The 19,213-nt window shown below is 41.2% G+C and overlaps 1 protein-coding gene across 5 annotated transcripts; it reads right to left on the bottom strand.

Moving 5' to 3' along the window:
• Positions 1 to 3,974: 3,974 nt before the first annotated feature.
• ZNF227 (zinc finger protein 227) lies at positions 3,975 to 17,703 on the bottom strand. 5 transcript variants are annotated; one of them, XM_038528649.1, is made up of 7 exons: positions 17,505 to 17,676; positions 15,463 to 15,535; positions 14,957 to 15,018; positions 13,852 to 13,939; positions 12,975 to 13,101; positions 11,820 to 11,942; positions 3,975 to 6,539 (listed from the first exon to the last, which is right to left on the bottom strand). In XM_038528649.1, the coding sequence occupies exons 5-7, from the start codon at positions 13,006 to 13,008 to the stop codon at positions 4,411 to 4,413; spliced, it is 2,286 nt and encodes a 761-aa protein (XP_038384577.1). In that variant the 5' UTR covers positions 13,009 to 13,101; positions 13,852 to 13,939; positions 14,957 to 15,018; positions 15,463 to 15,535; positions 17,505 to 17,676; the 3' UTR covers positions 3,975 to 4,410. The 5 variants fall into 5 exon arrangements, with proteins under 5 accessions (XP_038384577.1, XP_038384576.1, XP_038384575.1 ...); XM_038528648.1 differs by lacking the exons at positions 13,852 to 13,939; positions 17,505 to 17,676 and adding an exon at positions 17,685 to 17,703; XM_038528647.1 differs by lacking the exon at positions 13,852 to 13,939.
• Positions 17,704 to 19,213: the final 1,510 nt, after the last annotated feature.

Raw genomic sequence — 19,213 nt, forward strand, 5'->3', positions numbered from 1 at the left:
GGGGTTGTGGCCTTGCAATTTAATTCATGCAGATGGCAGTTAAAAGTAGCTTTGAAGTCTGTCAGACAGACCTGCGTTCGAACTCTGGTTGTGCTACTTATTACCCACTGTCTTCGGGAAAATACTTAATGTCTTTAAGCCTAAATTTTCTTACATGCAAAAATGGAGAAATAAATAGCATCTATTCTTGGAACTGCAGGTTAACTAGGTAATAGCAGCATACTGTTTCACTTATGATCATAACTTTGTATTAAAAATGTAGTTTTTGATGTTGCTTTGGGCATTTTTTTAAACCTCCTGAAGATTTAAAGTGCTCAAAGTTTTAAGTCCTGTGGTTTGAAGAGTGCTAAGTTGAGATAACATCCTTCTGTTTTATCACATATTCTGTGTATATCTCAGAAGGGATTTTGAGAACCTGAAATTTGCTCACACCAAGGGGAAAATTTTTTATAAAGAGCCAGACAGGGGTCCCTGGGTAGTGCAGTCAGTTAAGCATCCAATTCTTGGTTTTGGCTCAGGTCGTGATCTCAGGGTCTTGAGATCAAGCCCAATATCAGGTTCCCCACTCAATGCAGAATCTGCTTGGGACTGTTTCTCCTTCTGCCCCTCCTCCTCCCACTCTGTGCACTCTCTCTCTCTAAAATAATCTTTTTTTTTTAAGGGCCAGACAATAAATTATTTAGGCTTTGTAGTCCATATACATTAACTTTAGCATATTCTTTGCTTTCTCCTTACAATTTTTTAACTTTCTTTTTCTCCTTAAATTCTTTACAAATGTAAAATTTCAGCTCTTGGGCCATACAAAAATAAGATACAGGCTGGATTTGGCCAACAGCTATACTGTTCCCTGGCTTAGAATTTTGTAATATATAGTAATAATTTCATCTGTTGAAGATAATAGCTAATACTGAATATCTCTTACTACATGCCACGCATAAAGTTCCAACCTTCACAACAGAAGAGACTTTATCATCCATACTGAACACACAAGCAATCTGGGGAACAGAGAGGTTGAGCATCTTGTTTGCAGTTACTCAACTGGCAAATCGCTGAACCAAAGTCTAGTTCCAGAGTCTTTTTAAAATTACAATATACTACTTTGTAACCAATATTCTTTTTTGGTCTATTCAGTTTCTCCTAAAATACTTTAGTTTTCTCAAGGAGCAATGGAAGGATGTGGTCCTTGATGGCCTGAGAATTGTCAAACTCACTCAGAAGTATAGAGGAAAATGGGAGGTGAATAGTAGATGATAATGGATGACTGGTTAATGGCCAGAACTGATCTCCAACCTGCACTTCACCAGGAACCATCCCCTCACATTAGCTGTACAAGTATCAGAAAGGAATCACTAACTGGTGGGTTCTCATTTGGATATGCCCATCTTTGGATTTATTTTTCTATTAGGCTCTTTTCTTCATGGTCCTATAAGATTTTATTTGGTTTAAAGAGTCAATGCCCTGAGAATGTGAAAAGTTATAGTGGAAAGACTATACTATTCAAATCACTTCTGGCACTAGTTTTCCAATACCCTATTCTTTTTCCATGAACAACGGAACTCCCAAGGTGTAGCTGAGTGCATATTCACTCTCCGGTAAATATGTGGATGATACTGGGAGTCAAATTTCTTATTCTTGGAGAACAAAGATGCAATTTATAATGGGGGAAGGCTAGAAAGAACACTATGATGTTGGATTAAGGATTGATGGTAGAGGGACATCTGGGTGGCTCAGTTGGGTGTCTACCTTCGGCTCAGGTTGTGATCCCGGGGTCCTGGATCTAGTCCTGCATCAAGCTCCCTGATCCACAGGGAACCTGCCTCTCCTTCTGCCTCCCTCTCTCTGTCTCTCATCAATAAATAAAATCTTAAAAAAAAAAAAAAAGAATTGATGGTAGAGGGGTATGTGGGTTGCTCAGTTGGTTAACTGTCTGACTTGATTTCAGCTCAGATCTCAACCTCAGGGTTGTGAGATCAAGCCCCACATTGGGCTTCACCTTCTAGAGTCGGCCTGAGATTCTCTTTCCCTCTGCCCCTCCCCCCACTCACACACACTCTCTAAATCTCTAAATAAAAAAGTTGGTGGTAGAATAAACTCATGACTCATTCTACCTATGCACTCCCTACCCACCACCCTATCTACCTACCTACTTATCATCTCAGTCCTCTCCATAGTGAAAAAACAGCATATCTATTTCCCAGGTCTTGATTTCTAAAAACCATTCCCCACTGTAAAGAACCAAGGCTTCTGGAGAAATAGGGGAGTACAAAATAAGTGTGAGACATCATATTGTGCCACAGTAAGGATGTGCTCAAATCTGTGAAAAGTAAATGAGTGAACAGGACAGATGTTTGCTAACAAATGTTGAGGGAATGATTATAGAAAACCACTTTTGCAACCATCAGTAACAGCTGACTTACGCCACATTTTCCAATGGCTGGTAAAACTAGTGGAGGAAAATTGATTGAGAAACAAGCTATGTACAGAACCTCCTCACAAATCACTAGTTAGAAAGGTAAAAATGGTAACTTCACAGGGGAAAAACCCAACTCACAACTACCTTGAGTTAACCAAGTTAACCTCACCTATAATCAGACAAACATATCATGTTTCCTATGTGACACACCAAGGACATATCATATAGGGAATCATATGTCAAAAAATGCATAATTTAAATCCAATAATGAGAAAGCCTCAGACAAATCCAAGTTAAGAGACACTCAAAAATATCAAGGTCATTAAAAACAAGGAGATAGTGATCCTGATTAAAGAAACTGAAACGTGGGAATCCCTGGGTGGCTCAGCGGTTTGGCGCCTGCCTTTGGCCCAGGGCGCAATCCTAGAGTCCGGGGATCAAGTCCCGCGTCGGCTCCCAGCATGGAGCCTGCTTCTCCCAATGCCTGGGTCTCTGCCTCTCTCTATCATTAATAAGTAAATCTTAAAAAAAAAAAAAAAAAAAAAAAAAAAAGGAACCAGATTTAAATATTAAAAAAAAAAAAAAAAAAAGCTGAAATGCAATGTATGATCCTTGACTGGATTCTGGACCAGAAGCAATGTGGTAAATATGAGGACAACTGATAAAGTTTGATGCTATTTAAGTTAGTGCTATGTATCAACGTTAAATTTTCCTGAATGCGGGGATCCCTGGGTGGCTCAGCGGTTTAGCGCCAGCCTTTGGCCCAGGGCGCGATCCTGGAGTCCCGGAATCGAGTCCCGCCTTGGGCTCCAGTCCCGCGTTGGGCTGCCGGCATGGAGCCTGCTTCTACCTCCTCCTGTGTCTCTGCCTCTCTATGTATATCATAAATAAATAAATCTTTAAAAAAATAAATTTTCCTGAATGCTATACTTTGTATTGTAGCTATGTAAGTAAATTAAATATCCTAGTTCTTAGTACATACATTTAACGTATTTGGGTGCAAGGGGCAAATGGTCTCTAACATATTCATGGTTAAAAATTCTGTGTACCCATAGAAATCAATGTGTGTATATATAGACATTCACATACATAGAGCAAATGATTCAAACATATTAACTGCTGGAGTAAAGTGTATATAGGAGATTTTATATAATTTTTACATTTTTGTAGCTTTAGATTGTTTCAAAACAGTAAGTTTAAAGAAATGCAAAATATAGAAAGCAAAATCTTATTTAGCGAGAACTACAAGTACCTATTCATGTGATTACACAAAAATCCCACGCTTGGTTTTTTCAGGTTAATATATTCTGGACATCTTCCAACATCCTTAACTACAAATTTACCTTCTCCTATTTGATGTCTAGCTAGCGTTCCACTGAATTAAATCATAAAATACTTTGGCAATCCAATTATTTGCTATTGTAAACAATGAGGCAATGACCATTCTTTTATATACATCTGCAGCAGATATAAATTTACTTCTGAAGATCAAAGATTCATCACTGGGGTTCTATTCCTTAATTGTAATCTAATATACCATATGAAATAAAGCAATCATGAGTTCTTGGTCAGGAAACTTTAGTCAGTAATTTTATTCATTTTTCACAGCTTGATAGCTCTAGTAAAAATAACAGCTACTATAAATAAGTATAAAATGTAAATTAAAGGGAAAATTATCCAAAAGCCTCCCTGACCGCCCCCCCCCCCAAAACTAGCTAGTATTTGGCAAATATCCTTTTCACACATTATCTTTAGGCATATGTTCAGTTTTAAAGACCATTTATATCACTTGGATCTCGGCAAGAGTTGCAAGCCATTCCTCCCGAATTTTAGTTCTATTCCTGTTATTATGGTCCCATGTTATCATTTTAACGGATTTGTTAGAAAGAGCTGAGGAATCCCTTTCCACTCTCAATACTTGATGGTTTATTACCAGCATGGACTCTCCAAACACATGATGATGTGCATCCTGACCGAAGCATTAACATTCTTCACTTTTAACGATTCCTGCCAGTGTGGACTTTCTGATGGTATTTAAGACGTGAATGGTGATTGAAGTCCTTACCACATATATCACATTTGTATGGTTTTTCTCCAGTGTGGACTCTCTGATGGGCTTGAAGACGTAAACTGTGACTGAAGCCCTTACCACACTCTTCACACTTAAATAGTTTTTCCCTAATGTGAACACTCAAATGGACCCTAAGATTTGAGGGGAGACTGAAGGCCTTACCACATTCCTCACATCTATGGGGTTTCTCTCCTGTGTGGACCCTCTGATGATGGCGAAGGTTCAAGCTCCTTCCAAAGCCTTTCCCACACTCCTCACATTTGTAAGGTTTTTCTCCAGTGTGGCCTCTCTGATGGTATATAAATTGTGAACTATATCTGAAACCCTTTCCACAGACATCACATTTGTAGGGTTTCTCCCCAGTGTGGACTCTCTGATGGGACTGAAGACCAGAGGACTGACTAAAGCCCTTACCACATACATCACATTTGTATGGTTTCTCTCCAGTGTGGACTCTCTGATGTACCCGAAAATCTATAGCCTGACTGAAGCTCTTATCACATTCCTCACATTTATAGGGTTTCTCTCCAGAGTGGACTCTCTGATGAGCATGAAGATTTGATCGCCAGCTGAAACCCTTCCCGCACTCCTCACATTTATATGGTTTTTCTCCAGTGTGAATTACTTGGTGCAGCTTAAGATTTGAACTATAACTGAAGTCCTTACCACACACATCACATTTGTATGGCTTCTCTCCAGTGTGGACTCTCTGATGGGTTTGAAGCTTTGATGACTGACTGAAGCCCTTCCCACACGTTTCACATTTGAATCGCTTCTCCCCAGTGTGGACATTCTGATGGACCTGAAGATTAGAAGCCTGACTGAAGCCCTTCCCACACTCCTTACACTTGTAGGGTTTCTCTCCTGTGTGAACTCGGAAGTGGATATGAAGATCTGTATTACGGGTAAACCCTTTCCCACATGCCTCACATTTGTACGGTTTCTCTCCAGTGTGGACTCTCCGATGGCATATTAATGGCGAATTGTGACTAAAGCCCTTACCACAGACATCACATTTGTAAGGTTTCTCCCCAGTGTGGACCCTCTGATGTATGTGATAATGTGCAGCCTGGGTGAAGCCCTTACCACACTCCTCACATTTATAGGGTTTCTCACCCCTGTGAACCCTCTGATGAACACGGAGATTAACACTCCAACCGAAGCCCTTACCACACTCTTCACATTTATACGGTTTTTCTTCAGTGTGGACTCTCTGATGGCACTGAAAATTTGAACTTTGACTAAAGCATTTACCACACTCCTCACATTTATAAGGTTTCTCTCCAGTGTGAGTCCTGTAATGAATGATAAGTCCTGTGCTGCTACTGAATCCCTTGCCACAACTGTCACATCTATAGGACTTCTCTCCTGTATGGTGAGATTGATGAGGATGAAAAGTGCTCTTCTTGAAGCAATCACCAGATTCATGGTACTTATTGAGTTTCTCTCTTGGGCGAATTCTCTGATGCGTCTGCAAATGTGAGCTCTGACTAGAGCATTTCTCTCTTGTGTGAACATTCTGATGAAGTAGAAGCACCGAGCTATAATTGACACCCTTTCCACACTCACGACATGGATGAAATTCTTGTCTCGGAGGTATACGCTGATTAAAGCTATCACTAATGCTTTTGCCACATTTGTTGAAAATGTAAGGTTTCTGTTCTGTGTCAATGTTAATATGATCATTAAGTGGTGATTTCTTCATGAAGGCTTCAGATATATGCTGGTTATTTTTCGTATTAACTTGCTGACCTTTACTCTGATTCTGTGACTCGTGAAAGTATGTATTCCCAGAAGAGTCCTGGGTTCTTGAAATGGACAACTCTTGATTTGCAGTGTAAGCGGAGCCATTTCCTTTATGATTCATTACACTATTTTCATTTTCAGAAACCTGAATAGAATTGCCTTGTTGTAACTGGGAGCGCTTTCTCTGAAGACACCTGGTTAAATTACTTGCCACTTGTTTCCAGATTTGCCAGCAGGATAGTTCTTCATTTGAAAGGAATTTTAATGCAACTTTTCGAAGTGTCTCCATCTCATTTTGATTCTTGCTGCCTATAAGAAAAAGCAATATTCAGAGATGAAGGCAAGTAAATGCTTAGGTACAGAAATATCAGGATTTCACATCTAAGCCATAGCATAAAGCCTCATGTCTGAGGGTCAGGGGGGAGGGTTATGTCAGTACAATATTATTTATCCTTTTATGTTTTTCCATGCTAGTGGAAGCAAAGAACAGAGTGGGGTTTGGGGGATAGGGGGTCATGTCTGTATAGTATCATTTATCCTCTTATGTTTTTCTATGGAAGTAGAAGCAAAGAATGGGGTCAACAGACTCTTATCTACTAAGTATAAGTGTGACCCATTTAGAACCATAAATTTGATGGTTTGAGAGTTATAAGTTTAAAATCAAATGACTATAGGCCACAGAGACAATCCACACTCCATCTTACAATAACATCCATTAAAAGCCTACTAACCTGTTCCTTAGTAGGCTTATGACAAGAGGGATTCTACCCAGGTAGCCTATAAAAGCTGAGATTGTAGGCATTAAATGATATTTTAGGTCCTGGCAGGAATCATCTCCCAAGAGTAAATTTGGGAAGTGAGTGGAATACTAACACTCATTGTTCTAAACCTGCTAGTCATTCAGGGCTCTAAAAAAGAAATGGAAAAGGGAAAACAAATCTTGTATGACCAAGAAAGGACCTGGGAGAAGGAAAGAAACAGAACACAGTGGAGACTCTCAAGGGCACCCTGAAAAGGAAGAGGAGAGTTAAGCTGGTGTGGAAGGCTTTCTCCCAGAAAGTTGCACAGCTTGCTTTTTCGTTCATTCCCTCCAGGTCCCCACTAAAATGCCTTCGTTACCACCTGATATAAAATAATTCCTCCCCACTCCCATACACCTTTGAGTCTCTACATTTGGCTTACCTGCTTTACTTTTCCCTACAGCACATATTACTCGACTTACTGCATACTTCCTAACTAGTTCTTATCTTTTTAGACCCATTAGAATGAAATAGTCACAAAGAAAACATGTGCTTTGTTTTCTTCATTACATTATCTCTAATAGAATTTTTGAAATTGTTGGGATGCATTAATGAACTATGGAACCAATTTCACAAATTGGACAAGGGGAAGGGGAAGGGGAAGGGAAAAGAAAAGAAGAAAGAAAAGAAAAGAAAAGAAAAGAAAAGAAAAGAAAAGAAAAGAAAAGAAAAGAAAAGAAAAGAAAAGAAAAGGAAAGAAGAGAAAAGAAAGGAAAAGAGAAAAGAAAGGAAAAGAAAGGAAAAAAAAAGAAAAGAAAAGAAAAAAGAAAAGAGAAGATAAAAAAAAAAAAAAAAAAGAGAGAAGATAGAACTAGAATAAGAAGATGAGAAGTATATCACAAGCAGTAAGGACACCACTATATGAAATGCTTGTTTTAGCTATAGACACACACATACACACATAACATTATATTCATGCTGGGTCAAGATATAAAATATTTGATTGAGGATCATGGCTAAAAATAAATGGAAGCCACTGGCTTAAAATGTTAGGGAGGGAGGCAGTACCAAGTCCTTAATAATTAATTTCCTTAAATGTAAAGTTACATTCTAATAACATAAGCTGAAAAAGTCTCAATAGGTGTGTACACATTTCTAGGTATGGTAGGCTAGTCAAATGGCCCCCTAAAGATGTCCATGCCCTAATCCCTGGAACCTGTGAATATGTACATGGCAAAAGAGACTTTAGATTGCATTAAATTAAGGTTCCTGAGAGGGAGATGGGAGGCAACCAGGCCCACCCTATGCATCTTTCCCTTTTGTTGGTTCTGATTTGTATTCTTTTTGGGGCACCTGGCTGGCTCAGTCAGTAGAGCATGTGACTTTTGATCATGGGGTTGAGCTGGAGCCCCACATGGGTATAGAGACTACTTAAAACTAAAATCTTTAAAAAAAAAAAAAAAGTAAGTCAATCGGAGAAGAACAAACATTCTGTTTCATTCATACAGGGAATATAAAAAATAGTGAAAAGGATTAAAAGGGAAAGGAGAGAAAATGAGTGGGAAATATCAGAGAGGGTGACAGAACATGAGAGACTCCTAACTCTGGAAAACGAACAAGGGGGCAGCCCTGGTGGCTCAGCGGTTTAGCGCCGCCTTCGGCCCAGGGTGTGATCCTGGAGACCCTGGATCGAGTCCCGCGTTGGGCTCCCTGCATGGAGCCTGCTTCTCCCTCTGCCTGCATCTCTGCCTCTCTCTCTCTCCTCTCTGTGTATTCTCATGAATAAATAAATAAAATCTTAAAAAAAAAAAAAAGAAAACGAACAAGGGGTAGTGGAAGGGGAGGTGGGACAGGGTGACTGGGTGATAGGCACTGAGTGGGGCACTTGATGGATGAGCACTGGGTATTATACATGTTGGCAAATCGCAGTCCAATAAAAAAAAATATACAAAAAGAATAATGGCAGATATATATATATATAATTTTAAGATTTTATTTACTTATTCATGAGAGACACAGAGAGAGAGGCTGAGACATAGGTAAAGTTTCGAGAAGCAGGGAACCTGGTGCAGGACTTGATCCCAGGACCCTGGGATCACGACCTGAGCCAAAGGCAGACACTCAATCACTAAGCCACCCAGGTGCCCTAGCAAATTTGTTTTCTTTTTGCTATAATACAATTATAATTTTAAGTGTAGAGCTTTCCTGAATTGTCATTCTAATGAATGCCAATTAAGTTAGAAGTGACAGTGGCCCTGGAAAGCCCAGCTGGTGTCTGGCGTCTTGGTGGGCAGTCTTGTGGAGGACTATGCCCTTACTCTGGGAAGTCGGTGTTTGGTGAAGCCAACTTCAGGTTGTTTGGTATCAGAACTCACTACAGCATGTAAAAAGCTTCTTATCAGCTAGTTAATACCACCAGGATGCAACCTGCACCGGAAAACTTTAGAAAGTCTATAATTTTATTTCCTAACAAGGACCCTCCTCGTCTCCACAAGTACATCAGTGTCTTTTGATGTTTGGATATGTTCAATTTGAAACCACTAAACAACCACCATATATAGGTTTTATGATTATTTAGGCGTTAGAGAGAGGCGAGGGTGGTTAAGTGCAAAGCTGGCTGTATGAACGAGGCAGTTTCCACTTTAAATAGCCAACCTGAGCTTGTTTCAGGAGAGCTGATGAGCTGAAATGCCTGGCATACTGGCATCAGTAATTTCTCATAGTTTAGTTAGTTCACAGCATTCCACTGTGAACAGCTTTTATCTTCTAAGGTTAATCAGTATAAATATTTACATATTCAAAGATGTCTTAGAAATGAGACATTAGACATTCATCGGAATGTTCCAGAATGTTCCAGAACAATCCACTGGTCACACTAATGTGCTCTAAATCTATCAGCCATCTCTAGGAATAATAGAGATGTGATGTCTGCTGGTCTTTAGTATCTGTAAGCTTTTTGTTTTTAAGAATCTTTACAAAAGATAAGCCCTTTAATTTGGCCTCTTGTGACCTACAAAGAACATTTTAGGACAATTTTTGAATGTGTGGCATGATGCTGATGTTGAAGACATCAAAAACCTTTGAGAGAGGCACCTGGGTGACTAAGTGGTTGAGCATCTGCCTTTAGCCTAGGTCATGATCCTGTGGTCCTGGGATCAAGTCCTGCATTAGGCTCCCTGCAGGGAGCTTGCCTCTCCTCTGCCTATGTCTCTGCCTCTGTCTCTCATGAATAAATAAATAAAATCTTAAAAAAAAAAAAAAAAAGAAAAAAACTTTGAGAAAAGGTGGCAGAAAATGCTACAAGATTTATTAAAAGAGAGATCTTCCTCCTCTCCCTGACCTCTTACTGTAGGAAGGACCCAGGGCCCAGTGCTTGGTTCTCATTTCTTCTCCCTGTGAGCTCACCTAGGCTTGTGGCTTTTCTCCTACACTATTGTGCAAAACTGAGAAATGACAGTAATTACTAGGGTCATCATTCCTGGTTAAATCTGCACTTAGTGAAACTTAGTAAGAACCAGTGAAGTATCTAACATCTTGAACATATCAAAAATGAAGTGACATAAATAGGGAAAGGAGAAAAGAAGGGGCACATCCATCTATTACTCACAGAACTCATCACCTATTTTATCACATTTGCAGACAAGCTTCTCCACTTCATCTTTCTTTCTTTCTTTTTTTTTTATGATAGTCACACACAGAGAGAGAGAGAGAGAGAGAGGCAGAGACATAGGCAGAGGGAGAAGCAGGCTCCATGCACCAGGAGCTCGACGTGGGATTCGATCCCGGGTCTCCAGGATCGCGCCCTGGGCCAAAGGCAGGCGCGAAACCGCTGAGCCATCCAGGGATCCCTCCACTTCATCTTTCAAGCAGAAAGGAGAGCACACAAATTTGCTTGCTCTGGGAATATTGAATTTTTAATTTCAAAATCGTAGAACTGAGAAATATATAAATTTCAAGAGAAAGGAAAGGACATGGAGAAGTGAGGTAAAAAAATGAAGACAGGGCAGACAGGAGAAAGGAGGGGGGCAGTGAAAGGCGAGGTGGGAAGGAAATCAGCAGGCTTGGGACATGGACCAGGCATTCCTCCCATTCGGAAAAGGCTGGTATCACAATTCACTTCTACAAGGACAGTAACTATTTAAATAACCTATTCATTTAACAAGTGCACAGGATCACCTCCTATGCAGAAGGACCATCTGAGGCTTTGAGTAGACACAACAAATGAAACTGCCAAGATTCCTACTTCATGGAAAGACAGATGGTGAACAAGTAAATAAAAATGTGTTAGTAGGTCAGGAGCTGATCAGTACTTAGACACAAAATAAGGCAAGGTGAGAGGATGGAGAACGGGGAGAGGATGATGTCTTAAATGGCAGACACAGAAGACCTAGCTGATGCAGACAGATGAAATCCGAGCAAAGACCTTATTAATAAGAGAGTGGCTGCGGATTCTATGCCTAGGCAGAGGGGCAGCTAGTCAAAGGCCCTGAAACAGCAGGGAGAACACTCCAGGGGAGCCAGGATGCAAGGAATGATCTGAACCAGGATAAAACCAAGGTTGATCAAAGGTGAACCTGGTGAGGAATTTAGATTGGGTAGGGTCTTGCAGGCCACAGGGAGGACTCTGAGTGAAATGGGAAGTTTTTGGAGGGTTTTCAGCATGGGAATGGCATGACTTCACTTGCTTTCTAAAGAATCACTGGTACCATGTGGACAACAGACAACAGGAATGCAAGGGAGGAGGCAGGGAGACCAACATGGAGGCTGCTGTCACAGTCCAGGAAAGAGAGGATAGTACTTGGACAAGGGTGGTAACCATGGACGTGGTGAGAAGCAGATTAGCTGGTACCTGAAGGAACAGTCACGTGGTCCTCACTGGAATACCCATTTCTTTGGGTTTCTCTTTCCATCATCCAACGCTTTTCTTCTGCCTCCAACTGGGATACCATATCTGGCTTGAAGGGAAGATGTCCTATGAAAAGGTATACATTTTTAAGGTAAACACACAGCTAAAGTGTATTTTTGTCCAAGTTCTACAATCCTCAGAATCTCTAGTGATATTTTAGGGACTTTTCTGATCATGAACTGTAATAAATAAATTTAGGTCATGACCTAGGTCATGGCTAGATGGAGATAAAATTAGATTTAGCCAATGTCTGTTCTCATCCTATTTCCCACACTCTCACAGCACTTACTGCAAATAGTCAGTTTTGCTACAATGTGAGTAGGTCTTGATAAGGAACTCTAATAGTTTCTATCCTTATTTCATTTTATCCTATTTCATTTAAAAAAAAATGCCAGCACAAGATACTAAATTAATTCCATGATGCACTAGTGGGTCATGACCAAAACTTTAAAAAGTATTTAAAAGACACAGTATAGAAGCCCGTTTATAATTTATGTTTCCCACTTATAATTAATTTAAACAGGGTTTCTCAACTGAGGCACTACTCATATTTTAGACCAACTAATTCTTTGTCATGGGGGTTGTACTGTGCATTGTAGGAGGTTTATTTTTTTTTTAATTTTTTTATTTATTTATGATAGTCACACACACACACACACACACACACACACACAGAGAGAGAGGCAGAGACATAGGCAGAGGGAGAAGCAGGCTCCATACACCGGGAGCCCGACATGGGACTTGATCCCGGGTCTCCAGGATCACGCCCTGGGCCAAAGGCAGGCGCCAAACCGCTGCGCCACCCAGGGATCCCTGTAGGAGGTTTAGCAGCATTGGTAGCCACAAGGTGCCCGTGGCAAACCCCCCCGCCCCCCAACTTGTAACAATCCAAACTGTCTCCAGACATTGCCAAATGTCACCTCGGGGAAAAATCACCCCTGAACAGAATTTTGCCTCAGCAGAAAGACCAAGATTGCAGTCCCAGGGATTAGAAAAACTTGTGTCTTCAGGGTTAGGGAACCAATTCAAAAGGTCCAGAGCTTTCAACAACTAAGGACACCGACTCTCAAGGGGGTGTCATAGGGCTCCTGTTCTCACCCACTGAGACCAAGTTCTTGAAATTCTCCACCATCACATCTCGGTACAGCTTCCTCTGGGTGGAGTCTAGCAGCCCCAGCTCCTCTATGGTAAAGACCACAGCCACGTCCTTGAACGTCACTACCTCCTACAACATCAAACACACACAACCTCAATCCCATAATCTCCAAAGAGGATTACCAAAAAATTGTTTTCAACCTAGAAGGGAACCCAGGCAGATTTTAGCCCGGCAGTTGTCCCCCATCAATGTCCCCTCCCAACCACCCAACAAAGCTTGGATTCTGTCAGTTTTTAATGTTTGCAATATTCACAGGCCTTCAATAGCCCTCCAGGACAGACACACAGCTCTTCTGTTGTTTCAATGTATATGTTGTATCCACCTGCAGCATTCACAGCTGGTGAAGGCATTGAGGTCAAATTTCTTTTCTTTTTTTTTTTTTTTTGCAAATTTCAAAGTTTTAATTCTAGGACCCTGGGGAAATTCCTTAACTTCCCACTATCTCAATTTTCTCTTCTCTTTAATGATGTCTAAACCACAAGGTGTTTGAAAACATTAGATAAGTATGTATAAAGCTCATAGAATGGTGCCCGGCATGTGAGCAAATTGCTCAATAAATCCAAACAATTATTATTGTTAGAGTGTTTCATTCCATTTTGCAACCACAGAATATAACATTCCTTAGAAATCATGATTTATCTTTAATCAATCCAAATCATGTATAATTAGTTATAGATTTTTAATTGTAATCAACACTGCAAAGATCCTTTTACAGAGACCTTGGCTAAAAGTAGCAACTATAAGGTCATAGAATAAACACTTCCAAAATTTTCTAAGCACAATGGCAGATTTCCCTCTCAAAAGGTTTTCCCAATTCACCTTTCATGCAAGACAGTACAAGTGTTCCTGAATCTCTAGACTCTGGCCAAACAGGACATAACTCCTTTTTAAAAAAATTTTCGGAAATCTAAGTGAAATAAATAAATAGAAAGCCTTTGTTAACATTTGCACACATTTACTTATTAATGATCATTATTTTCATCATAAGTTTGCTTTGATATTTCATTTTACTCATATTCCAACTTGGTTTTTCCTCATCTTACTATCTTTATAAGAGCTATTAAGCCTTTCTCTAATGTATATAAACACAGATGACCTTTGAACAACAAGGGTTCGAATGGCATGGGTCTATCTTATATGAAGACTTTTTTTTTTTTAAAGATTTTATTTATTTATTTGAGAGAGAGAGTACACAGGCAGGGGGGAGGAGCAGACTCTCCACTGAGAAGGGAATCTAATGCAGGACTTGATCCCAGGACCCTGGGATCATGACCAATGCCAAAGACAGACACTTAACTGACTGAGCCACCAAGGTGCCCATTGGTTTTTTATAGTACTATAAATGTATCCTCTCTTATTATTTTCTTAATAATAGTTTCCCTTTTCTAGTTTACTTTATTATAAGAGACAACATAGGATACGTAGAACATACAAAATTTATGTTAACCAACTGTTTATGTTCTTGATAAGGCTTCTGATCAATAGTAGGCTAAGGTCAAGTCTCTAAGGAGTCAAAGTTCTACATGGATTTTTAACTGTGGAGGAGGAGGTCAAATAACCCCTGCATTATTTGAGGTTCAACTATATATCCTGCCAGTTCCAATATTACAGAGTTAAGAATGCAAGTGAAAAAATCATATGGGAAAGTGAAAAGAGGCGGTTTGAAAGCCAAGTTGTAAGTGTAAATTTTTCTGGTCTATTTCAAATTTGTATTATTTTTTCAAAGATTGTTTTGTGGGGGAAAAAAAAGATTGTTTTGTGACATAATAAACATAAAACAAAACACACGTGCACACACATAGCCTGGCATACAACATGTACTCAAAATCTGTTTTCCACTAACTTTTCCAAGGAAGAGGAAAAAGATGTGCCTAATTTTTTAGAAATTAAATCATATCTGAGGAGACAGAAAAGAATGCCTTACCTGAAACTTGGTCATTTTCTCCTGCTCCTTCTGGGGAAGGTCAGAATCCTGAGGAGGCATAACTGGGAAAGGACAAAGAAAGCCATGAGATGCAGGCCAGGGGTGCCACAAGCCCATGTCGATCTTTGCAGAAATTATACAATAGCTCTCCTACTTCCAGGCAGATGTAGCCACATATAGCACGGTAAGCAGAGCATGGAGCAGATTGCAACTACTAAGTCTGTCAGCCTGGGGCCATTGGACAGTGAACAACTGTACAGTTCACTGTACAACCAAATGCAGTATCCCTACTATAAGAATTTCTCATCCTGAGGATGATAGAAAATGAATAGCACTGTTAACATGTAGATTTTTTTTTTAAGTGGGTTCTACAGCCAAAGACCTAGGTTTAAATCCTAGAAATGATACTTACCATCTATATAACATAGGGGGTGTTAAAGAAAAAACTCTCCGTGCCTCATTGAGGTCATCTGCACATGAATATAAGAATTGCAAATCATACCCACCTCATAAGGTTGTTCCTCGGATTAAATGAGTAGATGGAAAGTTCAAAGAACCAGGAGTCCCTTTTTCTTGCAGCTGCAAAAAAGCAGATGATAGTCTGCATCATAAAGTCTTATCTGCAGATGTCTTTTCCATCAACAGCAAAAAAGACCTGAAAGATATCTGGACTATATGTATTAATGCTCTCCTATGAAAATCATCTTTATTCTCTGAAAATCCTAATTCTGACTTAAAATTCCTTCTTATCTAAAAATAAATAAGTACATACATTAATAAATTTCTTAAGAATTTGTTGCTCACCTAATAACATTTTATCCACACTGTTATTAGCATCATTTCCAATTTACTTCATGAAGTAAAAAACGATTATTGGTAAAAAGCCTTTTATCCTATGAACATGGAGGTAAAAAATAAAGATACAAAGTATCAAGACAGAAGATAGATTGAAAGGCTCCAACATTTGTCCAATAGAAGGAATATGAGGAAAAGAGAACAGAAGAAATGTCAGAGAAGTCTTAATTCAAAAGATAATTGCTAAGTTCATATACACCAGTTCTGAACAGTGTAAATAAAAATAAATACACTCCTGGGATGCCTGGATGGCTCAGTCAGTTAAGCATTCCACTCTTGATTTTGGCTCAGGTCGTGATCTCAAGGTCATGAGATCCAGCCCCACCTTGGGCTCTGCACTGGGCATAGAGCATGCTTAACATTCTTTTTTTTTAATATTTTATTTATTTATTCATGAGCGACACACACACACAGAGAGAGAGAGAGAGAGGCAGAGACACAGGCAGAGGGAGAAGTAGGCTCCAGGCAGGGAGCCCGACGTGGGACTCGATCCCGGGTCTCCAGGATCACGCCCTGGGCTGCAGGTGGCGCCAAACCGCTGCGCCACCGGGGCTGCCCCCATGCTTAACATTCTTTCTCTCCCTCTCCCCTGCCTCACTTCACTTCTAAAATATTTTAAAAATAAATACATCCTGGAGGATCCCTGGGTGGCTCAGCGGTTTAGCACCCTGAGGGCAAGGTGCCCTCTTGCCCTCCAGTTTAAAAAAGGTGGTGGTTGTGAGGGGCCATCATCAGATATCAAGTATGTGTTAAAACTCTACGTTTCTCAGAATGAGAACACACGCTGATTAAATTCAGTATCTGGGACAGACAACCGTTTTTTATTCCAAACCAGTTGAGAGCAAACAAAAAGAAACAAAACTGAAGAAAGGAGAGCAAAAGAAATATACAACGCGATCAATTTAAAAACAAATACATATAGGGCACCTGGGTGGCTCAGCAGTTGAGTGTCTGCCTTTGGCTCAGGGTGTGATCCCGGGGTCCCGGGATGGAGTCTCGCTCGCATCAGGTTCCCCGGAGGGGGCCCGCTTCTCCCTCTGTGTCTCTGATGAATAAATTAATATTTTTTTTAGGAAAGTATATTTAGAATACACACACTGACACATGTTAACAAGATCAAACATGCCGCAGATTGGTGCAACAAACACTTGCAACATTTTCCCAGCAGTAATTTACTCAGGGAAGGAAACCCAATGAACTGAAAACGGAAGAGGACAGACCAAGAAAGTACTCTGGCTGGGAGGCACCCGGGGCGGCGGGTGGAGGAACCAGGGGGTCCGTCCTTCCTCTCCTTTCCCGAGTCGGGGACTGTGAGGAAAGGGGCCCCGCGGCCATGGCCAGGGCGAGCGCGGGGTCCTCGGGCCCTCCCGACGGAGAGGTGGGTAAAGCTCGGGAAGAGCTCAGCGTCCGGGAGGACGACCGCAGGGCCGAGTCATTGCTCCCAGAGCCCCGGCCTCCCTGCCTCCCTCCCTCCCTCCCTCCGCTGGGGCTTCCAGGCCAAGGGGCGCGGGCGGCAGAACTCGCGTTCCCAATAGCAAGAGCCACCCCGCTACCCGTGCCGCCACCGTTCTAAGCTTTGAACACGTATCGTCCCGTTTCCTGCGAATCACAACCCTCCCGTGTTTTCCCGCTCGCTCGCTCCTTTGCGGAGGAAGACCGTAGGGCGCAAAGAACAAGTCGCCAGGTAGTGTACCGATGCGAGCAGCAGCGCCGCTTGGTAAGAGGGGGAGGAGAGCGTCTGCCCTCCGTGTCTCAGCCCTCGCCGGCGGCCGCGACTTCTCCATTCTAAGACGGCCGGCGAAGTAGCGACTAGTCCCACGCTCAGGCCGGGAGGGCTCCGAGGCGTCGGGGGTGGGGTGCAAGCCTGACTCACCTCCGGACTTCCGAAAACATGGCGGCCGCCTTGTTTTTCCGGGGCGGAAGTGCCTCCGACTCCGCGGCGCCCCGGAACTACATGTCCCAAGACGCCCCCAAGGGGAACAAGCGCTGCAGCGGATCCTTGGTTCCCGACAGAGTTGAGGACTACAGTTCCCAGAGCCCCCAAGAGGAGGGAGAACTATGTCAGCCCCCGTAAGCCACCTCCTTCCCCACCCTCTAGCAAATCTCCCCTTTGGTAGTTCGAGGACTGCAACTTGCAGAATCCGCGTTATGGTTTCTTATTTTGCAGGCATAAAGCAGTTCTCTGGCGCCAGTGAAGTTGAGTTTTTTTTTTTCCAATTGACAAAACATACTTAGCTGATACTCGAATAGTCAGTCTTAGAATAAAATAAGTTTGTAACAAGCAGATCACGTGAATCTTTACAAAATAAAATTGTATCCACTACTACTAGACAAAGAAGGGATAAAATGATAGTCTTTATTTTGCAGTTTCAGTCACTTTTTAGATCTTAAAAAAAAAGGATGAGAGATTTTTAAAAAGATGCAATGAAGACAGAATATATTGTAGATGTCAACTTTTGTGAATAGCACAAATAATTCAGAACTTGACTTTTAAGTTAACTAAGGCATACTCAGAGTAAAAAGACAAGCTTCAGAACACATGTATGATCAATTTCCCAACTGGGGGGTTTGCAATCATTCCTCAGATTTCTGAGTTTGAAGGATGAATACATTATTGTTAATTACATTTTTATGCAATGGTCGCTGTAAAGAACTATTGTTAATTGCTCAAATCTATGATAGAACTGATGTTTCAAAGAAATAAAGATGGGGAGCAGAGAGGAATACCTAGAAATATCCATATATTCAATACAATATATGTTTTCAGATCTTATTTACTGAACGTTAGGCAGGAAGTCAGGCATGACTGACTACAGGAGAATGGGCCTTAGATGTCCTGATGGAGAGCCCCAAACAAGGATTGCCCAGGGACCACCTTATCCCATCCTATTGATTTGTGTTTACAACATCCTGGCAGAGGAAGAGTTAAGTTTGTTGTGCTTGTTGCACTTGGGCAGAAAGCAGCCTCTTGTCCTTATTTGACCTATCTCCAGAATAGAAATAGTGTCGCAGTTTCCTACCCTGCCCAGGCATTTCCAATATATTTTGGGAAAGGACATGTGTAGTTGGCTAGTTATTATATAATCCAGGTCTGTCACTCAAATGTCAGGACCCTAAGACCAGCCCAAAAGAAAAAGTTGAGATAAGCCCACACCCTGGAGTATGTCCTGGGCAGGGGAGGTGCATTGTCTCTGTTGATTGGCTTACTCCTCCCTTGGAGTGTACTTACACAACTTCACTTTCATTTCACTGTCCTGCAATTCCTTTCTATGCCAGTGAAAAGGACTGAGGCTTCTTTTCCTTTTCCATCTACCTCTCAATAAAAAACATGTATTCCTTCCATTACACACAACACTCTCTTATGAAGTACTTAGTGTATGCTAGGGACTATCCCAAACACTT

Source organism: Canis lupus, chromosome 1, assembly GCF_011100685.1.
Source record: "Canis lupus familiaris isolate Mischka breed German Shepherd chromosome 1, alternate assembly UU_Cfam_GSD_1.0, whole genome shotgun sequence".
Taxonomy (NCBI): Eukaryota; Metazoa; Chordata; class Mammalia; order Carnivora; family Canidae; genus Canis; species Canis lupus.

What these genes read in the sequence shown, in the direction of transcription:
- ZNF227 (XM_038528648.1), bottom strand. Translation starts at nt 15,016, where the DNA reads ATGCCTCCTCAGGATTCTGACCTTCCCCAGAAGGAGCAGGAGAAAATG. An exon ending in AGAAAATGACCAAGTTTCAG is followed by an intron (nt 13,102 to 14,956) that starts GTAAGGCATTCT and finishes TTGATGTTGTAG; the next exon opens with GAGGTAGTGACGTTCAAGGA. An exon ending in CAAGAACTTGGTCTCAGTGG is followed by an intron (nt 11,943 to 12,974) that starts GTGAGAACAGGA and finishes ACCTTTTCATAG; the next exon opens with GACATCTTCCCTTCAAGCCA.